This window comes from Cavia porcellus, unplaced genomic scaffold (genome assembly GCF_034190915.1).
Source record: "Cavia porcellus strain 051 isolate PalLab524CR breed Dunkin Hartley unplaced genomic scaffold, mCavPor4.1 scaffold_2, whole genome shotgun sequence".
NCBI classification, from domain to species: Eukaryota; Metazoa; Chordata; class Mammalia; order Rodentia; family Caviidae; genus Cavia; species Cavia porcellus.
In genome coordinates this window covers 137,704,855-137,722,022 of record NW_026947485.1, presented here as the reverse complement: position 1 = coordinate 137,722,022, position 17,168 = coordinate 137,704,855, and the positions used below count along the sequence as shown (strand labels likewise).

Sequence of the window (17,168 nt, the reverse complement as noted above, 5' to 3'; positions counted from 1 at the left end):
CCTTTGTTAGGTATCACATGGGGCTTTAACTTACACATCCACATTGAGTCAAACTCCTTGTAACTGAGGGTATAGCAACAAAGAATGCTAACTTGTCCCCACAATCTGTCCGAAGACTATATGTATATAATTTATCATTTATGTGGGAAAGATCATGATCCTTTTTCCTATTGTATGTATAATTCCCCCAGCCAATGTCTTTACCTTTAGTATAGCCTCCTCCACAATCACAGGGGCTCCCATACAAAGATCTCAACAATTATTCTTTGCTTACAGGGGGACCAAAGCCGCCATGCAAGGTCGGCATCAATGTTATTAAAATCCTCAGCAGTGGGATAGAAGGAGCAAAAAAGCAAGCAAGCTAAAGCAGTTCATGACTGGCATAATCTAACTATGGTTAGTCAATTTTAACTTCAAGGGGTTACCAGTCTGCTGTATAGTCCACTGAGTATGTCCCTCATTGTCCGCTGTTTCCAGTGGCTTTACATGAGTGTGGTGAATCCACACATTTTTCCTGCTACCTTGACGGCAGTGGGGGTACTGAGCACCATAGTGAAGGGTCCTTCCCAACAGGGTTCAAGGGAGTCTCGATGGTGACGTTGCACCAGGACAGAAGTTCCTGGCTTGATGGGTGCTTTGAGTGGTGTCTCTGATGGTGGGCGGGTCCAGGTGTTTTTGTCTAAACAGCTTGTGGATCAAGGCCAACACAGGCTGGAGTGTCTGCAGGGACTTAATGAGATCTTGGTTAGTTATTTCAACTAATTTGTCCTCTGACAGTCTCGGGACCAGTGGAGGGGGCCTTCTGAACATAGCCTCAAAGGGGGAAATTCCAGAAACATATGGGGTACATCTAGTTCTTAACAGCATAAAGGGAAGAAGGCTCACCCAATTATCACCAGTTTCTGAAGACAGCTTAGCTAAAGTGTCCTTGAGAGTTCGGTTCATATATTCTACTTGTCCTGAGCTTTGTGGCCGATAGGCACAGTGGAGTTTTAATTAATCTTTAATGCCTGGGCTAACTTTTGGGTGATTTGGGCTATGAAAGCCGGGCCATTATCAGACCCCATTAATGATGGAAGGCCAAATTGAGGTATGATGTCACGCAGTAGCTTTCTGGCTACCACTAAGGCTGACTCAGACTTAGGAGAGAAAACCTCTACCCAGCCAGTGAAGGTGTCTACTAATACCAAGAGATAGCGATGTCCCTGTAAACCAGGCTTTACCATGTCCATAAAATCTACTTCCCAGTGTTCTCCAGGGGCAGTTCCTCAGTGCCGGGTGGTCTCCAATGGAGAGCTTTTGGTCGGGTTGACTAACAAGCACTGCGGGCATCTAGAGCTCAAAGAGGTGATCAGTTTGGAGAGTCTTAGAATGAAAAACTGAGTTCTGAACAATTTAGCAAATTTAGTTCCCCACTAAATGGGTGATTTGGTGAGCCTGGTGTAGCAGCTCACATCCTAATGCCTCAGGTAACAGCACTCGCTTGTCTGGTAATTGGTACCAACCTCCTGGGATGAGGGACTTAGCTCCAAGTTGATATGCTAACTGCAGGTCCTTCTTTGTGTAGACCGGTTCTGATAAAGTGGGAGGAATCAACATCAGAGCAGTTGCCTCCTTGGTTGGCCCCTCTGATGTAGTGGCTATTTTTCGAGTGGCCTGATCTGCCAAATTGTTTCCTAGGGTGATGGGGTCATCTCCTGTCTGATGAACCTTGCAATGAATAACAGCAACCCGCTGAGGCAGCCAGACTGCTGCCAGCAAGTCTAGGATCTGTGGAGCATTTTTTATCTTAGTCCCAGCTGAGGTTAAAAGACCTCATTCTTGATAGATGGCTCTATATACATGTACAGTAGCAAAAGCATATCTACTGTCAGTATAGATATTTACCCTCTTTCCGATAACTAACTTTAGCACCTCAGTCAAAGCAATGAGCTCCGCCCTTTGGGCAAAAGTGCCAGGCTCTAACCGCTTAACCCAGAGTACCTCTTTTTCAGTGGTCACTGCTGCTCCAGCCATCCACTTGTTTGCTGTCCTGGATGAAACTGCTCCCATTGGTGAAATAATTCTTGGTATTTCCTAAAGGCTGGTTGGTGAGATCAGCCCGTAGGTTCTGCTGCAGTTCGAGGATGTCAGCACACTCATGGAGAGGTGCACTCTGAACCTCCGGGTTGTTGTCAGGCCTAAGGGTGGCTGGGTTTAAGGCTGAAGAGGTCTTGAATACAACTGTCTCTGGGTCTAGAAGCAGTGCCTGATAGTGTAGTTTTCAGGAGGGGTTTTGATAAGAGTCTCTAAACTGGGGCTGGGGATTTAGCTCAGCGGCATAAGCGCCTGCCTTGCAAGCAGGCAGTCGTGAGTTCGATCCCCAGTACCGATATAAAGGAAAAAGGCAAAAAAAAGAAAAAAGAGTCTCTAAACTGTGGGAGGTCACCACAGAAATCTTCTGTCCATAAGTAAGTTTTTTAGCCTCTTTAAGTAACATTGCCACAGCAGCTAGGATTCTCAGGCAGGGGGGCCATCCTCCTATCACCGGATCAAGTCTTTTGGAGAGGTAGGCTATAGGCCTCTTCCAAGGGCCAATGTCCTGGGTTAGGACTCCTTTGGCAATGCCCCTGAGTTTATCTATGAACAAGGTGAACAGCTTGATAACGTCAGGGAGTCCCAGGGCTGGGGCTTCTGTCAAGGCCCGCTTGAGCTGCTGGAAGGCCCATTCACATTCATCAGTCCAGTTCAGTGAATTTTGAGTTTCTCCCTTAAGGGAGTCATATAGGGGGCGAGCTGGTTCAGTAAAATTTAGAATCCATAGCCTACAGTATCCAACTGCCCCCAGAAACTCCCGTACTTTTGTTTGTTTGGTTTTTTTTTTTTTTTTTTTTTTTTTAGTTTCTCTCTCATAGAGCAATTCTAACATCTTGGTTATCTTCTTGTTAGTAGCTTCTTGTAAATTCTCTCTGTTCTCAAAGACCTTTTGTGCTATCTCTATTAACTATTAACTATCTCTATTAACTCTATTAACAGGGCATTTTCTCAAATATCTCAAACCTTTGCAATTTTTGTCTAACATGTGGGGCCAACTGAGTTGCAAAGAGAACAACTGGTGATACTGCGGGAAGCTCCTTACCTCTGGTTGTCCAATCGGGGTGGAACAAAAGGAAAACATGGTTTTGGCATTCCAGATCAGAGAGCAGACTTCATCTGGATGGCACACCGCTTTTTTTTCCAGGGTGCTGCATGGCAGGCCATCGTTTTACTGAAATTACATACTTAACAAAAAAGGTTTCAGTCTGCCCTCCCCCTTTTGGAGTACAATCTCATTTTAATGGAAACATTTTGCAGTAAAGGTTCACTAATCGTATGAATAAACCTACCAAAACTGATCTAATACTGTCAAATTCTGAACACATTTACTTCTTTTCAAACCTATTATTTGCAGTACTATAAACCAAGACAAATAAAATTCACATCCTCTTGAGCTTTCTACAACTTAATATATACCCTCAAGTTGAGCTTTTCCTATCTTCTTTCACATTCTGGCACAGCCAGACCTTTTTACTTGAAGACAAAACCACTTTCTTTGTCCCTCTTTTTAACTTATTACCAGCCAATTACCTTTCCTCTCACTTTTCAGACAACATTAAAACTTTCAACAAAACCCTTGAAGTGATTTTCTTTCAGTAGTTTAAAATATATTGAATTTACCACCTTAAAATGCTATACTTTAAAAACTGTAATTTTTTTAACTGGCTCAAAATTTCACTTGGTAAAGTTGATATGATTTTTAAAAACCATAAATATACATATATATGTGCACATACATTTACATTTTAACCAGAAAGAAAAATACTCTTTTTTAAAAGGCATGCCAAGGTTGCAAGTAATCAATTGAGGACTAAAACATTAAACAAGGTGCCACAACATGAAAGACACAAACAAAAGTTATTTTGTGCACAGTTTGGTGAGCTAAAGGAAATAATTTTTATTATGAACCTTGAGTCTAATAAGCCATATCCTGCAACAGAAATGGGCAACGAGCCCCTAAGTTAGTAACAAATTCAAACAGGCCGACAATTCTAAAGTACAAAAACACTGAACATAGATATACACGGGCAAAAAGCCCCAAAGTTATAAATGGGCCCCAAAAGCCCTAAAATACAAAAGGAGGAAAAAGGCCCCCAGAAGCTATCTCATTTTATCTGTAGTTACAAATGTGTGCACTCAGATTATAAACAGGCAAAAAAAAAAATCCCAAATACTTACAGATGTTAGATAAAAATCAAGTCCCCAGGTTCCCGGGGGATCGGGAACCTCTTGAAGGGGGCAGAGTGCTGATGCCACCGTGGTGGAGTCAGGTGAATTTGGCCATGGTCTGCTTTGGGTCCAGATTGGACTGGGAGGGTGGGGGGAGGCCCAAATACATACCGATGGACAGCCTGGGCAGTGCCCACGTCAAAGGATCCAGTTGGGGGGCCAGACACCATTTGTCCCTATCAGCCACTCCAGAGAAGCAAAAATAATTAGTTTTCCTTTGAAAATAGGCTCCCCATAACCCTCAGCCCACTTCTCAAATCCTTTGAAGTGATCAAGCACAAGGCTAAGGGGCATGCTGGATTTAGATTCAGTTTGCCCCATAGCCGGCAGAGACGTAGTGTTTTTTTTCTTTGGGAGAATCTAAGAGATAGAGATAAGATTAGGAGGAGGAGACAGAATAACAATGAGATGAAAATAATGGTCTAAATCCCTTTGTCTGTTTTGGGCTCATAAGGGGTTCCTAGGAGAGAATGTTCTGTTAGATTTGGGGTAACCAAAAGGAGAACAGTTAGACCAAATGGACACATAGACAGACATACAAGACAAGACAAGCTGCAGCAAAAATGCCCTTTGCTCAAAAATTGGTCAAATTTTGGAATTGGTCAAATTTTGGCATCTGGAGGAATTAACAAATTAACCAATGGAGCGGATCCCCTCCCAGGGCAGAGTCACAAATGGACGAGATTCGTCCCAAAAAACCAAATGACTCTGTCCTCAGGAGGTCCTCGCTCCCCAGATTGAAGGCATCCCCTCCCAACAGAGCGGTTCCCTACTCCCCAAATTGAGGGCGTCCCCTCCCAATGTAGCGGTTCCCCACCCAGGGCAGAGTCACAAACGAACGAAATTCATCCAAAAAACCAAATGACTCTGTCCTTGGGAGGTTCCCACTCCCCAAATTGAGAGCGTCCCCTCCCAAAGTATGAACTGACCGTGGTCTAATTAATCTTTCCAGAGTACTTACTTTTAGGTGTTCAGAATTGAGTCAGGGGTCTTGCTTCCATCCTGGATGAGCCCCCAAATGTGATAGCTTGGACCCTGGAATAAAATCCAAGGAAGTAAGAAATTAAAATTTAGGGAGCAAAGGCTTTATTTTAGGCCAGGCCTGGCAACGCAGCCTCCAGAAGCCAATATGGAGACTGCGCGCCTTACAGCTAAAACGATTGGGTTTTTAAAGCCTAAAACCACAGGAATGTTGTGAACTTTGACACAGTTTGATAGCATCTGGGCTTCTTGGTGTCTCCTGTAATTTCCTTGTGGTTAAATGTTTTTTAAGGAACAGCACATTTTATTACAGATAGGTTGAAGGGGGTGGGGGGATTACAAGAAACTGAAACTTAAGTCTTTACTGGAAATGGAATTTTAATCTCTATTGAAACGGTGCATACAGAACAGGAAGGAGGCACATTGGTTAGAACTAGGTTACAACACTTTTATGTTTATATGGTTTTGTTTTCATCTTTGTAAAAAAGAAATTTTACTAGCAAACATCTAGCAGATCATTGCTACATAAGCACAACCTGTCTTTTTGGCTTTTGGGTTTTGGGTTGTTTGTTGTTTGTTTGGAGACAGTGTTCACCGTGAGTTCTGGCTGGCCTTGAACTCACTATGTAGCTCAGGTTGGCCTCGAACTCACATCAGTCCTCCTGTTTCAGCCTCACAAATGCTCGGATCACAGATGTGCACCAGCACACCTGGCAACACTGTCTTTTAATATTGACATTGTAATCTTAAGTCTTCAGCAGATGTTTCACATGCTCTTTTATTATTGCTGCTCCTACATCACTTCCTTTCTCTCTCACTTTGCAGTGCCAAAAGCCAAAGCTCTCTGTGTAGTAAACTGCGTAGTGTTAAGTAGGAATGTGGATCTGACATAGAATGAGAGCGTTAGTCTCACCCTCACTATAATTCATTACCTTATTATGTGTGAGCCAGTAAAATGTGACCACCAATTGTACTATTGGCACTTTTATCTCCCATTTCTGACATATTTGGCTCTACAAAAACCTCTAGGCAAGTACACTACTGCATTATTACACCTCAGGCTATCTTGTTCATTTCCGTGGTGTGTGTGTGTGTGTCCTAAAATAGATTTAAAAAATTTTTTTTGAGACAGGATCTCACTAGGCAGTTCAGGCTGCCCTTGAACTTGTGATCCTCCTGCCTCAGCCTCTAAGTATCTTGATTATAGGTGTGTGCCACCATGCCTAGTAAAATATGTACTTTAAAATTTCCATTTTTATGGTTTACTTCTAGATGTCCCTCCAAGAGCTTCATTGGCTCATAGGTGGCACTCTTAGCTAACTCGATGTTAGTAGGTGGGGTCTGGTGAGGAGGGGCTGACTTGACCAGAAAGGGTGGGTTTCCCTTGCCGGCTCCTCCACCCAAGCCCTGCCACCAGAGCTTTCTGCCTGTGGCCAACATACTACTGAAGGACTAAAACTTCTAAACTGTGAGCCAAAATAAACTCCGCTCCTCTAAATTGCAGGTGTCAGGTATTTTGTCTCAGCAACAAGGAAAATGACTAAGATGAAATTCACTTTTCATCCTCCTCTTCTGGTCACTGTCAATGACTCTCTTTTTCCAGGAATCTGGTACCCTTTAAAAAGGAGGCAGAGTTGCTTATTTACATCAGGACCACGCAGAATCTGGCACTCAGACTACAGAACGAGAAAGAGAGAGTTGCAGAGGTGAAGTATAGGATGAAATCAGGCCATGCATAGCTGGCCTAAGTACAGACAGGTGATTATCCATCTTCTCTGAGACTCAAACTTTTAGGTAGACTTTTGTGTGGTGCTTTTATATTTCTGTTTTTTCTGTAAAAGTATTTTACTGGTTTTGGTTTTGGTTTTTGGTTGAGGGGGGTATTTTGTTTGAAAAGTTGCTTTGTAGAGGCAGAATAATTAGCCACTGCTAAATTAGAAATGAGGGGCTGCAGATGTAGCTAAGCAGCACAGCATCTGCCTGCCAGGCGGAAGGTCCTCAGTTCAATTCTCGGTACCAAAAAAGTAAAATAAAATAGAAATGAAAGTGGTTGACTGGAAATGTCGAAGGTATTATATTGCTTTGCAACTGAAGAGATTAAAACGTGCTGTTGTGACATAATATTGAAAGCTAGAAACTTGAAAAACAGAGGGTAGAAAGATCATTTTGACCTTCGTATTTATGGGGACAGTATGAAGGATTCCAGGCAAGTAGTTCTACCGATGAGCTGTATCTCCAGGCTCATGTTGGGTTTTTTGTTGTTTGCTTCATTTTGTTTTTTGTTTTTATTTTTTGAGAGGGTATCATTATGCAATTCAGGCTGGCCGCCTCATTCTGTAGCCCAGGCTGGTTTCACACTTGCAACCATCCTCCTGCCTCAGCCTCCCCAGTGCTGGGATTACAGGCAGGCTCCACCATGCCTGGTTTGTCATACTGTTTCTTAAAAGCAGAAAATCAAATTCCCACTCTCCTTCTACTAAGGAGGAAATACACCACACATCTTTATATTCAAGGATGACGTGGAAACAAGGGATTTTCCTTTTTTTAAATTGGGGCTTGAACCTGGGCCTTTATGCTGAGCTATATCCTTATTTTTATTTTTATTTTGGATAGTGTTAGGTCTGAAAGAAGGGGGAGGAGGAGAGAGAGGGAGAGAGGTCGAAGTCCGTGGGAGGTATGGAGCGGACGGCCGTGAAAGTAGTGGGCAGCAGTGACTTTATTCCGGGAATGCGGGGAGGGGGCCCCCGGCCGCCGGCCCCCGGGCGCAGCCTCCACTGCACCCGGGGCCGGGCCGTGGTTAACACGGGGAGAGGAGACTGGCGCGCTGGCTGCTGGAATCCGCGATTTTTCTCTGGCGAACTCTCTTTCTGGCGAACTCTCTTTCTGGCGAACTCTCTCGGACACGCGGCGTGGGGGAATCTAAATAGCCTAAGCTTAGGGCAGCGCCCTAAGGCCATTAGAGATGCACAGGTATCTCATTGGCGCACAGGTTCTTAAGGATGGGGATATAGGGTTACAGTCAAGTCCATAGGGGGCAGGGGGGGGGGGAGGAGTTTAGCTGCAGCCTTTCCTGGTTACAGTGTTCAGTCTGAGCCAGCAACTCTTTCAGATAGGGTCTATCCTGGCTAGGAGTTGAGTTTGCACATCTCCTGCCTCAGCTTGCCTCAGTGCTGGGATTACAGGCATGGGCCACCACGCCAGGCTCCTAGACAATTCTGCACAGACCTTGTTAACAGAATTCATCGCCTAAGTTGACTCAACAGTTTTTTGTCCAACCCATAAGTTGCTGACTATTCCTTTAGGTCCTTATTTCCTTATGAATAAAGTCTTGAGGAGCACATAAAATCTACCCTTTTCTCTGGTTCATCTATTTTTTTTTTTTTTTTTTTTTTTTGTCTTTTTCCTTTTTATTGGCACTGGGGATCGAACTCACGGCTGCCTGCTTGCAAGGCAGGCGCTTATGCCGCTGAGCTAAATCCCCAGGCCCAGGTTCATCTATTTTATACATTTTAACTCTGGGTCTCTAAGACGGAGGTGTTTTTCATTCCTAAATATGAACTGTAGGTACTGCAAAATATGAAGCTCAGACTAGAAAATGTGCTTCGGCAGTTTAAAAGATGAACAGCTAAGTTTTAACATTTATAAAGTATACTGAAACACACTGCTAATAACTGTGCTAATTGCACCATTATAAAAATTGAATTTTGTCAAGTTGTAAGTACACAGGTCCAAAGAGTGATTAAAAAAAAAAATTATGTCAGAGAGAGGACAAGCCAGTGTCTTCCAACAATCAGCCATGCTGGAACTTGGGAAACTGATCAAGAAAGCAAGGAGCCATCTTTCCTGGTAAGCGGGGCGAGCCAGGGAGAGTAAGTCAGTGTCTTAACCGTGCACAAGCTAAAACCAAGCATCCCATGCGCTCCTAGCCCCTCTCCCGTGGATGGTTTCAAGGTCAGCCGGAGTCCATACAAACTAAGGTACATAAAACAACTAAATGCTTGTATTGTTTGGTTGATTATGGTGATCTGGGACCAAAGGTCTGAACATCTCTTAGGAGAGTAACAAATATGGGGGATTTCCTTGTATCTTGTCTTTGAAGGCCATTATTGTCTTCACTGTTTTGCTCTGTTCTGATGTTCTGCTCTACTCAATGTTCTGTTTTGGTTTCATTTTGCTATACCTGCTTGAATGGACAACTATTGTGAAGATAACAAGATATACTATGGTAGCTATTATTGTTATCTGGTATAGGGCTCTAAAGTTCTATACCAATTTCACTGCATTGTCTTGATTGCCTTTGTTCTGTCTTGTTTTGTTGTATTTTTACTATCTTTAAAATAAAAAATTAAACATAGGACTGGGAATATAGCTCAGCGGCACAGCGCTTGCCTGACAAGGTTGTAAATTCAATTCCCGGTACAAAAAAACAAAACAAAACAAACCCTAAACATAAAAAGAGTGTTTCAGTTGGGCGTGGTGGCGCACGCCTGTAATCCCAGCCTGTAATCAATCAGGAAGTTGAGGCAGCACAATCGCTGCAAGTTTGAGCGCAGCTTGGGCTAGATTGTTCAAGGTCAGTCTGGTGATTCTCTCTCTCAAAAAAAAAAAAAAAAAGAAGAAAGCATTTTCTTGCTTCCTCTAACTTGTATTTCGCGAGCAGCACCACCTAACTTCGGTGCGTAAGGAGACTCAGCGTAAACACACTGAAAGGAAGTGCGAGACTCCTCAGGAACACAGCAGCAGGAGGGCTGAGAAAGGGATCTTCTCGTGAGCTTCCTGAGCTTCTCGCGAGAGGAGTTTCCACGTCACGTCACAAACTAAGTACACGGGCTCGGAGCTACAGAAGCCGGAACAAACTAGCAGCGATGTCCAATGGATGCGGGACTGTTTTGGTGGTAGGACTTCCGGCGACAGAGCGGACTTCTCCGGGAAAGCGGGGGAGCCTGGGACTTCCGGCCAGTATTCTTACGTGTTCTGAGCGGCCAGTGGCTGTGTGGAAATGGCTTGCGCCGCTGCACGGTCTCCAGCCGACCAAGACAGGTGAGCCCTGAGAGAGAAGCAGGCTTGCTAGGGTGGCGCGGGATCTCGGCCCCGTCACCACACCCCTGCCTCGAGGACGGCCTTGCCCGCCGAGCTGAGCCGGAGCCGCGCGCTCGGTGCCTCTGGGGCGCCGGGTTCCTCCGGGAAGCCGGCAGCCCCAGCTCTTCGCGGGAACCTTCGAATTCGGGCTTTTGCTTGCTTTACTGACATGAAATAACAGTCACAACGCGAGGACTGTGCTCTCCTTTTACTTTTTTGTTCAGAAAGGCTCAGTACTCTGGTGCTGTATTTTTTATGTAAGAGGATGAGGACCACCTTTAGCAACAGTTGACAGGCAGTTGTGTCTACGTAACAGTTACTGCACTGTTTTGTTTCCTTAGATGCCGTTCAGGGTGTCACCAGACTAGCCTTAAACTCGCCACGTAGCCCATGCGATCTTCCTGCCTCGGCCTCCCGTCTGTTGGAATCACTGGCGCCGCCACACTTGGCTACTTTCGTCTGTTTTTCACTTCTAACAGATTATGAATTTTTTTTCCCCACCAACAATGTGAATAATTTTTAAGTGAGTTAGGAACAAGGAAGGCAGTTTATAGAAAGAACACTAAGGAAATGCATAAATGTACGTGCGTTTAAATACTGCTCTCTCGTTACACCAGCTGTGCTTTTTCTGTGGCAGGTTTATTTGTATCTACCCTGCTTATTTAAATAATAAGAAAACCATCGCAGAGGGGAGGCGGATCCCAATAAGTAAGGTGAGCAGAGACCTCACCCTGGTGCTTCAGGGTTCGGGGGAGTCCAATTGAGAGCTTCGCTTCTTTTTACTTCCCTGCGTTCTCTAAGGCCTGAGGAGAGCAGCAGCCAGGATTTGAAGTCTTTTCCTTAGTGTTGGTGAAACCAGAAGAACACAGTTTTGGAACTGGAGGGATTTTTAAAATGGTGCTTAATGAGGCTGTGGGGGCAAAGCGTCTGTAGAGTTTATATTTTTGGATTTTTTTAAACCAATGTTATTACAGTCTTTAATAAAGTACATAAGAATAATGGCATTGCACAATATAATGTCCAAAACACAGGTTAGCTTTTTGAAAGTGGGACGTGATGGCCCGGTGTAGTTTGCAGGCTCAGCTTTTGCTTGTCATATGGGTGGCCCTGGGTTGCAATGGGGGAAGGGGGCTGGAGTTACAGTTTTAAAAGTTAAGATTTGTTCTTTGTGCTCTTTGGATAAATTAATTTTAAAAAAACTCAGCTTTTCCGTTGAACTTTGACTTTAGTTTGCTAAGTGCTTAATGCCAAGGATTTTATAACAACTTTGTTTAAAATTGATGTTATATTCTGTTTTTAAAGAGGCATTTACATTTTCTAATCTAATGCCAGATTTCAGACAGTTTGATTTGTAAAGCCAGGAATTAGCTATTTTTATGTTACTTAATATCTTTCATTTTGCTGCGGCTTTATTGTGTGAAAAAGTCTACTTTGCTGCCTCGGGAAAAAAAAATACTAAAGCCCTTGTTCACAATAATGGCCAACATCAAGTCACTGTGACAGGCTGTGGTTATAAGCTGTCATACTCTTTGGAGAGTGAATTTTTTTTTAAAAAAATTATTGGTGTACAGTGGACATGCTCTTACATGTGACTTTTTAAAATGTACCAATAGTACATTTTAGGTATAGGTAATGATCACATTCATCATAAGGAATTTATATCTGCACATGATATAAGTTGATTCTCTCCCCACACACACCCCCTTCCTTCATCCCCTCTTCCTCTCCTTATTTGTAAAAGCTTTGTATCTTAAGTGTGTAGCTTGTTTAATTTCACAAAGAGTACTTCCTAGTACCGGCATCCAAATTTATAAAATATTACCAAACCTGGTGTAGTGGTGTTTGCCTATGCCTACAGTCCTAGCACTTTAGAGGCTAAGACAGGAAGATTGAAAGTTCAAGACCAGCCTGGGCTACCTATTGAGACCTCCATCTGAAAAAAAGTTTTTACTACTTTGCAGGAAGACTGCTTTATGTTCCCTCCCAGTCCGTGTATTTCCCGGATTGATGAGATTTACCCGTACTTTGAGGTGCAGGTTTTTGTTGTTGGTATGTTTTCATTCTGGAGAAAAGGACCCAGTGCCTTGGGTGTGCTGCATGTACCCTGTCACTGAGGAAAATCCTAGCCTCTTGCAGTACAGTTTAGTTCTCGTTGCTCTGTAGAATTTTTTTTTTTCAACTTTATTTTGAAAGTAGTAAAAATGCAACAGCACAAGACAGAACAAAGCCAATCAAGACAATACAGTGAAATTGTACAGGATTTCACAGTAGGATACTGGGATAGTAGTAATAGGTATTATGGTATATCTCTTTACCTTCACAATAGTTGTCCAGATTAGGTATAGTAAAATCAAACCAAAAATAGAACATTATAAAACCAATTGAGAATACTGAATAGAGCAAAAGAAACATAACAAAACTGTGAAAACAACCTTTGCCTTCAAACAGAAGATAGGAGGAAATCCCCCATATTTGCTATACTGCATATGGTCATCCTCCCAAGAGATGCTGAGACATCTATCCCCAGTAGCTATGAGGGGAGGGCAGGGAAGGGTGCTTGATTTTCAGCCCGCGTGGCAGTAGGCTCACAGGTAATGCTTCTCCCGCAGGCCCACACCAGGGCACTTACCAAGAGGACAGGTGAATAAGCTGTCTAAGTCCCACTATGGCCAGATCTCGGGAGTTCTGCCCCCTAGAATTTTAACATCAGCACCACTGATGATTGTAGAGACTGCCCAGTACATTTTAAGGCCCTTAGCAGCATCCCGGGCCTCTCCATTAGAAGACAGATCCTCTCCCTAGTTAACTCAGAACAGCTGCCAAACATGGGCAGAGCACTTTGCTGAAAACCACTGCTTTGTCAAACTGCATTGTGCAAGTGTAGCACACTCTTCTTCTGTTGATTGATAGCCGAGTTGTTTCCAACTTGGGGCTGTTTTGTATAGCACTATTGTGAGTACTTTTTGAGCTTGTCTTTTATGTATTTCTGTTGAATATATACCTAGGATGGAATTGCATAGCCACGAGGAATCCTGTATTCAGCATCTTTAAATAAGGCCAATTTCACTGGTTCTGTGTGTCACTGTGTTGTCAGCAGTCAAGCACCTGCTGTTTCAGAAGACGACACTAGGAATAGGATGGTACCCAAAACCAAACCCTTGCCCTCATGAAGTTTATGTTCTTTAAAAGAGAGACTGACACACAAGTCTGCATCAGTGTTATTACCAGGGTGCTTTTTGAGTTTTTGTTTGCTTTGTTTTGGAAATAGAACTCAGGACCTTTACACTCAACCATAGCCACAGCCCTTGTTGTTCAGGGCCTTTTGGGGTGTTTTGTTTTGTTTTGATTTGTTTTTTGTTTTGTTTTTTGAGACACAATCTCACTGAAGTGGCCTGGGTTTCAAATCCTCCTGCCTCAGCTTTTCAGTGTTCCGATTGTGGGTGTGCACCATCACTCCCAGTCTCCTAGAAATTTTTAAAACTACAGTTCAAACGGTTACACCTAAAAAAAGGACACCTAAGGTTTAGGTTTGTTGTGATCATAGTATTTGAAATGATTTACTGGGTCATATGGGGGTAGGGGTATCTTTTATTTATTTATTTATTTTTGTCTTTCTGAGACAGGATCTTGCTATGCAGTTCAGGCCAGCCTTGGGCTCCTTTTGTAGCCTAGGCTGGTCTAAAACTTGGAAGGATCTGCTTGCCTCAGCCTCCAAGTGCTGGGATTACAGGGGTGCACCACCATGGCCGGTTGTATAGGGATATCTTCTTAAACTACTTAGTGTTTTTATTTTTAACTGTTCAGGCTGTTGAAAATCCTACAGCTACAGAGATTCAAGATGTATGCTCAGCAGTTGGACTCAATGCATTTATTGAGGTATGATGTGAATCTTCACTGTTTTCTATATTCATCTCACTGATGTAATAATTTTCTTAAAGCCTATTTTGTTTTGTTTACATTAGAAAAATAAAATGTACTCTAGGGAATGGAATCGTGATGTTCAATACAGAGGCAGAGTCCGGGTCCAGCTCAAGCAGGAAGACGGCAGCCTCTGTCTGGGACAATTCCCATCGCGTAAGCCTTTTTTTTTTTTAATGACTAACTTGGGCTCAAGAATAGATTATTCCCTTTCAACACAAAAAAGGTTCTAAAATTGGCCTTCTGAAAGGTATAAATGAATTTTATTACTTTAAAGAAAGGACTGCTGATAAACAGAGGTCAAGAATTTTTTTTTTTCAAGTACTAGGGGTTCAATTTAACACTGAGCTACATCCCTAGGCCCTTTTTTGCATGGACACAGAGTCTCACTAAGTTGCCCAGACTGTACTCAAACTTGTGATTGTCCTGCTTCAGCCTCCTAGAGTTCTAGCATATGACACCATACTGAGCAAGAACTTCTTTGAAAATGTGATTAAACCTATGAATTGTTCTAAAATAAATAAACATTTTATTCTGGAAGGTCATCATTGTTCCCAGTTGAATTAAAATTATTATATGGAGGGATACTAATTTTTAGATCCTAGAGATCGTAGAGGAGGGGGAGGTGGGAAGTGGAGAATTCAGAGGAACTAATGGTCAAAGATCATAGGAATGTCTCTACTATTATATTTCTTGAAAAAAATAATTGCCAACCATATTAAAAATATTAGTTAAAAATTAGTTCCAGGTATTGGGAAAACAAGCGCTTATATATTAATTTTTTCTGAATTTTTTACTTCAAGAAAGTATATTTTAAAGAATGAGTCTGGGCTGAAGATACAGCTCAGTGACACAGCTCAACACAAGGTCCTGAGTTTGATTTCTGATACAAACAAAAAAAGTGCAGCTAATAGCCGGGTGCAAGCTTCTGTACTCTGGGATGCAGAGGCAGGAGAATTGCAAGTTCTAGCAATTTAGCAAGACTCTGTCACAAATTGGAAAAGGGTAGATGTGAAGGCGATCCGGCTACGTCACCCCATTGATGCCAAGGTTGATTGGGCTGATCTGGCTGGCCAAGCAGGTGTCCCCTCCCTCCCTCAGTACTGCATATGCATCCCCGCAGAAGCTGTGCACTGTTGGAAGAGGACAGTCAGCCCTCCATAGCCCTCTGTCCAGGGTCTATGAGTAGCTGCGCTCCCCTTCAAGAACCAGACAGGCACTCAAAATAGGAAAAGGGCAGGGGCGGAGCTCAGCACGAAGGCCCCGGGTGCAATCCCAGATACGGCGGAGAAAATGGGCAACTGTTTGCTTCATATTTTCTTTTCAGTTTAATGAAACTCTTCCATTTAATTCAATTAAAAGTAGTAGTAGTATCATACAAAATGTGTAAATTGTTTTTAATCAAATTCAAATGGATTGGTTTTTATATACAACTCCTACCAGGAGACAGGACATCACTAGAGACTTAGGGCGTGACCCAGCACTGATGCTGTGTTGTAATTCTCTTTCTCCTCTTTGACATTGTCCTGTACTGCCTCAAGTGGCCATAAAAAAATCAAAGCAGATGCTGTACACATTGTTGAAAGATACTGCTGGGACTGGGGATTTAGCTCAACGGTATAAACCCCTGCCTTGCAAGTGTGTGGTCGTGAGTTCAATCCTGGGTACTGATAAAAAAGAAAAAGACAAAAAAAAAAAAAAAAAAAGTTCTAAAAAAAAAAAAGATACTGCTACCCGTTTGTAATAAGATGGTAGAGAGGGCAAAAGCACAGGCGGGTAGAGCAGAGAGAGCGGCTGCCAAAAACTGGTACCTGGGATCAAACTCACAATCTTGCACTTGCAAGGCAGGCATTTATGCTGCTGAGCTAAATCCCCAGCCCCTAAATCCAGAATTACTGTTTTAAACTGAAGGGTTTTGCTTAGTGTTGGATTTTGCTCATTTTAATATTCTCATTGACATCTCACTCAGGACATTTTTCTCTGCCACAGGACCCACCTGAGCAAGTCACTGGCATTTGATTTTTTAAAATTACTTCCCATTTTCTTGATACAATAGTTTCCTGCACTGTCTCATATTCAGGTGAATAACTTTTTATGTCTTATTTCGTAGATGACACGCTAAACCCACCTTCTTGTTCCTAGGAAAGTCAGTGATGTTGTATGCAGCAGAAATGATACCTAAACTAAAAACAAGAACACAGAAAACAGGAGGTGGTGACCCAAATCTTCAGCAAGGAGAGGGAAGTAAAAAAGGAAAAGGGAAGAAGAAGAAGTGATCCACACGAGCATCAAGGGTGTAACCCCACTGTGGGAGGCAGTGGAGGCGGCCTTGCGGCTGAGGGAAACAGCTCTGCCTTTGCGTCAGTCACCTGAACTCCGAACTTTGTGCCTGGCATCCTCGTGTGGGAGTCAACAGTGAAATGAGTACATCACCTGCAGCACAGTGGGGATACGCATGTAGCTTTTGTGCAGTATAAAAGAAAAAAATTTTTCAATGAGTTTTTGTGGAAAAATATTTTTAAATGGACAGTGGACTATTCCAGAAGTTGATGGAAATCTGCCCTTCGTGTAAGCATTTATTTCAGATTAATAAGTTTGAAAAGCATATTTTGTTCACCTTTTAAGTTAATAAAATAAACTTGTGAACTGCCTTGGTTGCTCCTGTTCATGAGGTAGATAATGCCAGCAGAAGAAGTTATTCATGAGAATAAAGAGGCTGTGTGTTCTTGGACAGAATGAGCCTAAAACAAAAGTGGAAAATCCACTTGTGGTGAAGTCAGCAGATCATGTCTTTTTAATCTGTTACTATAATCAGCTTATTCGGTTGCTAATTTGTCAGATGGAAGGTTCTGCATTTTAAGCTGTAAATTTGCACATTTTATAGC

General features: G+C 42.8%; 1 protein-coding gene across 1 annotated transcript; it reads left to right on the top strand.

Moving 5' to 3' along the window:
* The first annotated feature begins 10,169 nt into the window (after positions 1–10,169).
* Positions 10,170–16,933, top strand: Srp19 (signal recognition particle 19). The gene is made up of 5 exons (XM_005008775.4): positions 10,170–10,326; positions 11,003–11,078; positions 14,170–14,241; positions 14,328–14,439; positions 16,426–16,933. The coding sequence occupies exons 1-5, from the start codon at positions 10,286–10,288 to the stop codon at positions 16,557–16,559; spliced, it is 435 nt and encodes a 144-aa protein (XP_005008832.4). The 5' UTR covers positions 10,170–10,285; the 3' UTR covers positions 16,560–16,933.
* Positions 16,934–17,168: the final 235 nt, after the last annotated feature.

Bases quoted from the DNA above. Each gene is read 5' to 3' on its own strand.
- Srp19 (XM_005008775.4), top strand. From the start codon at position 10,286: ATGGCTTGCGCCGCTGCACGGTCTCCAGCCGACCAAGACAG. The intron at 14,242-14,327 runs GTATGATGTGAA...TGTTTACATTAG, and splicing joins GACTCAATGCATTTATTGAG to AAAAATAAAATGTACTCTAG. The intron at 14,440-16,425 runs GTAAGCCTTTTT...TCTTGTTCCTAG, and splicing joins TCTGGGACAATTCCCATCGC to GAAAGTCAGTGATGTTGTAT.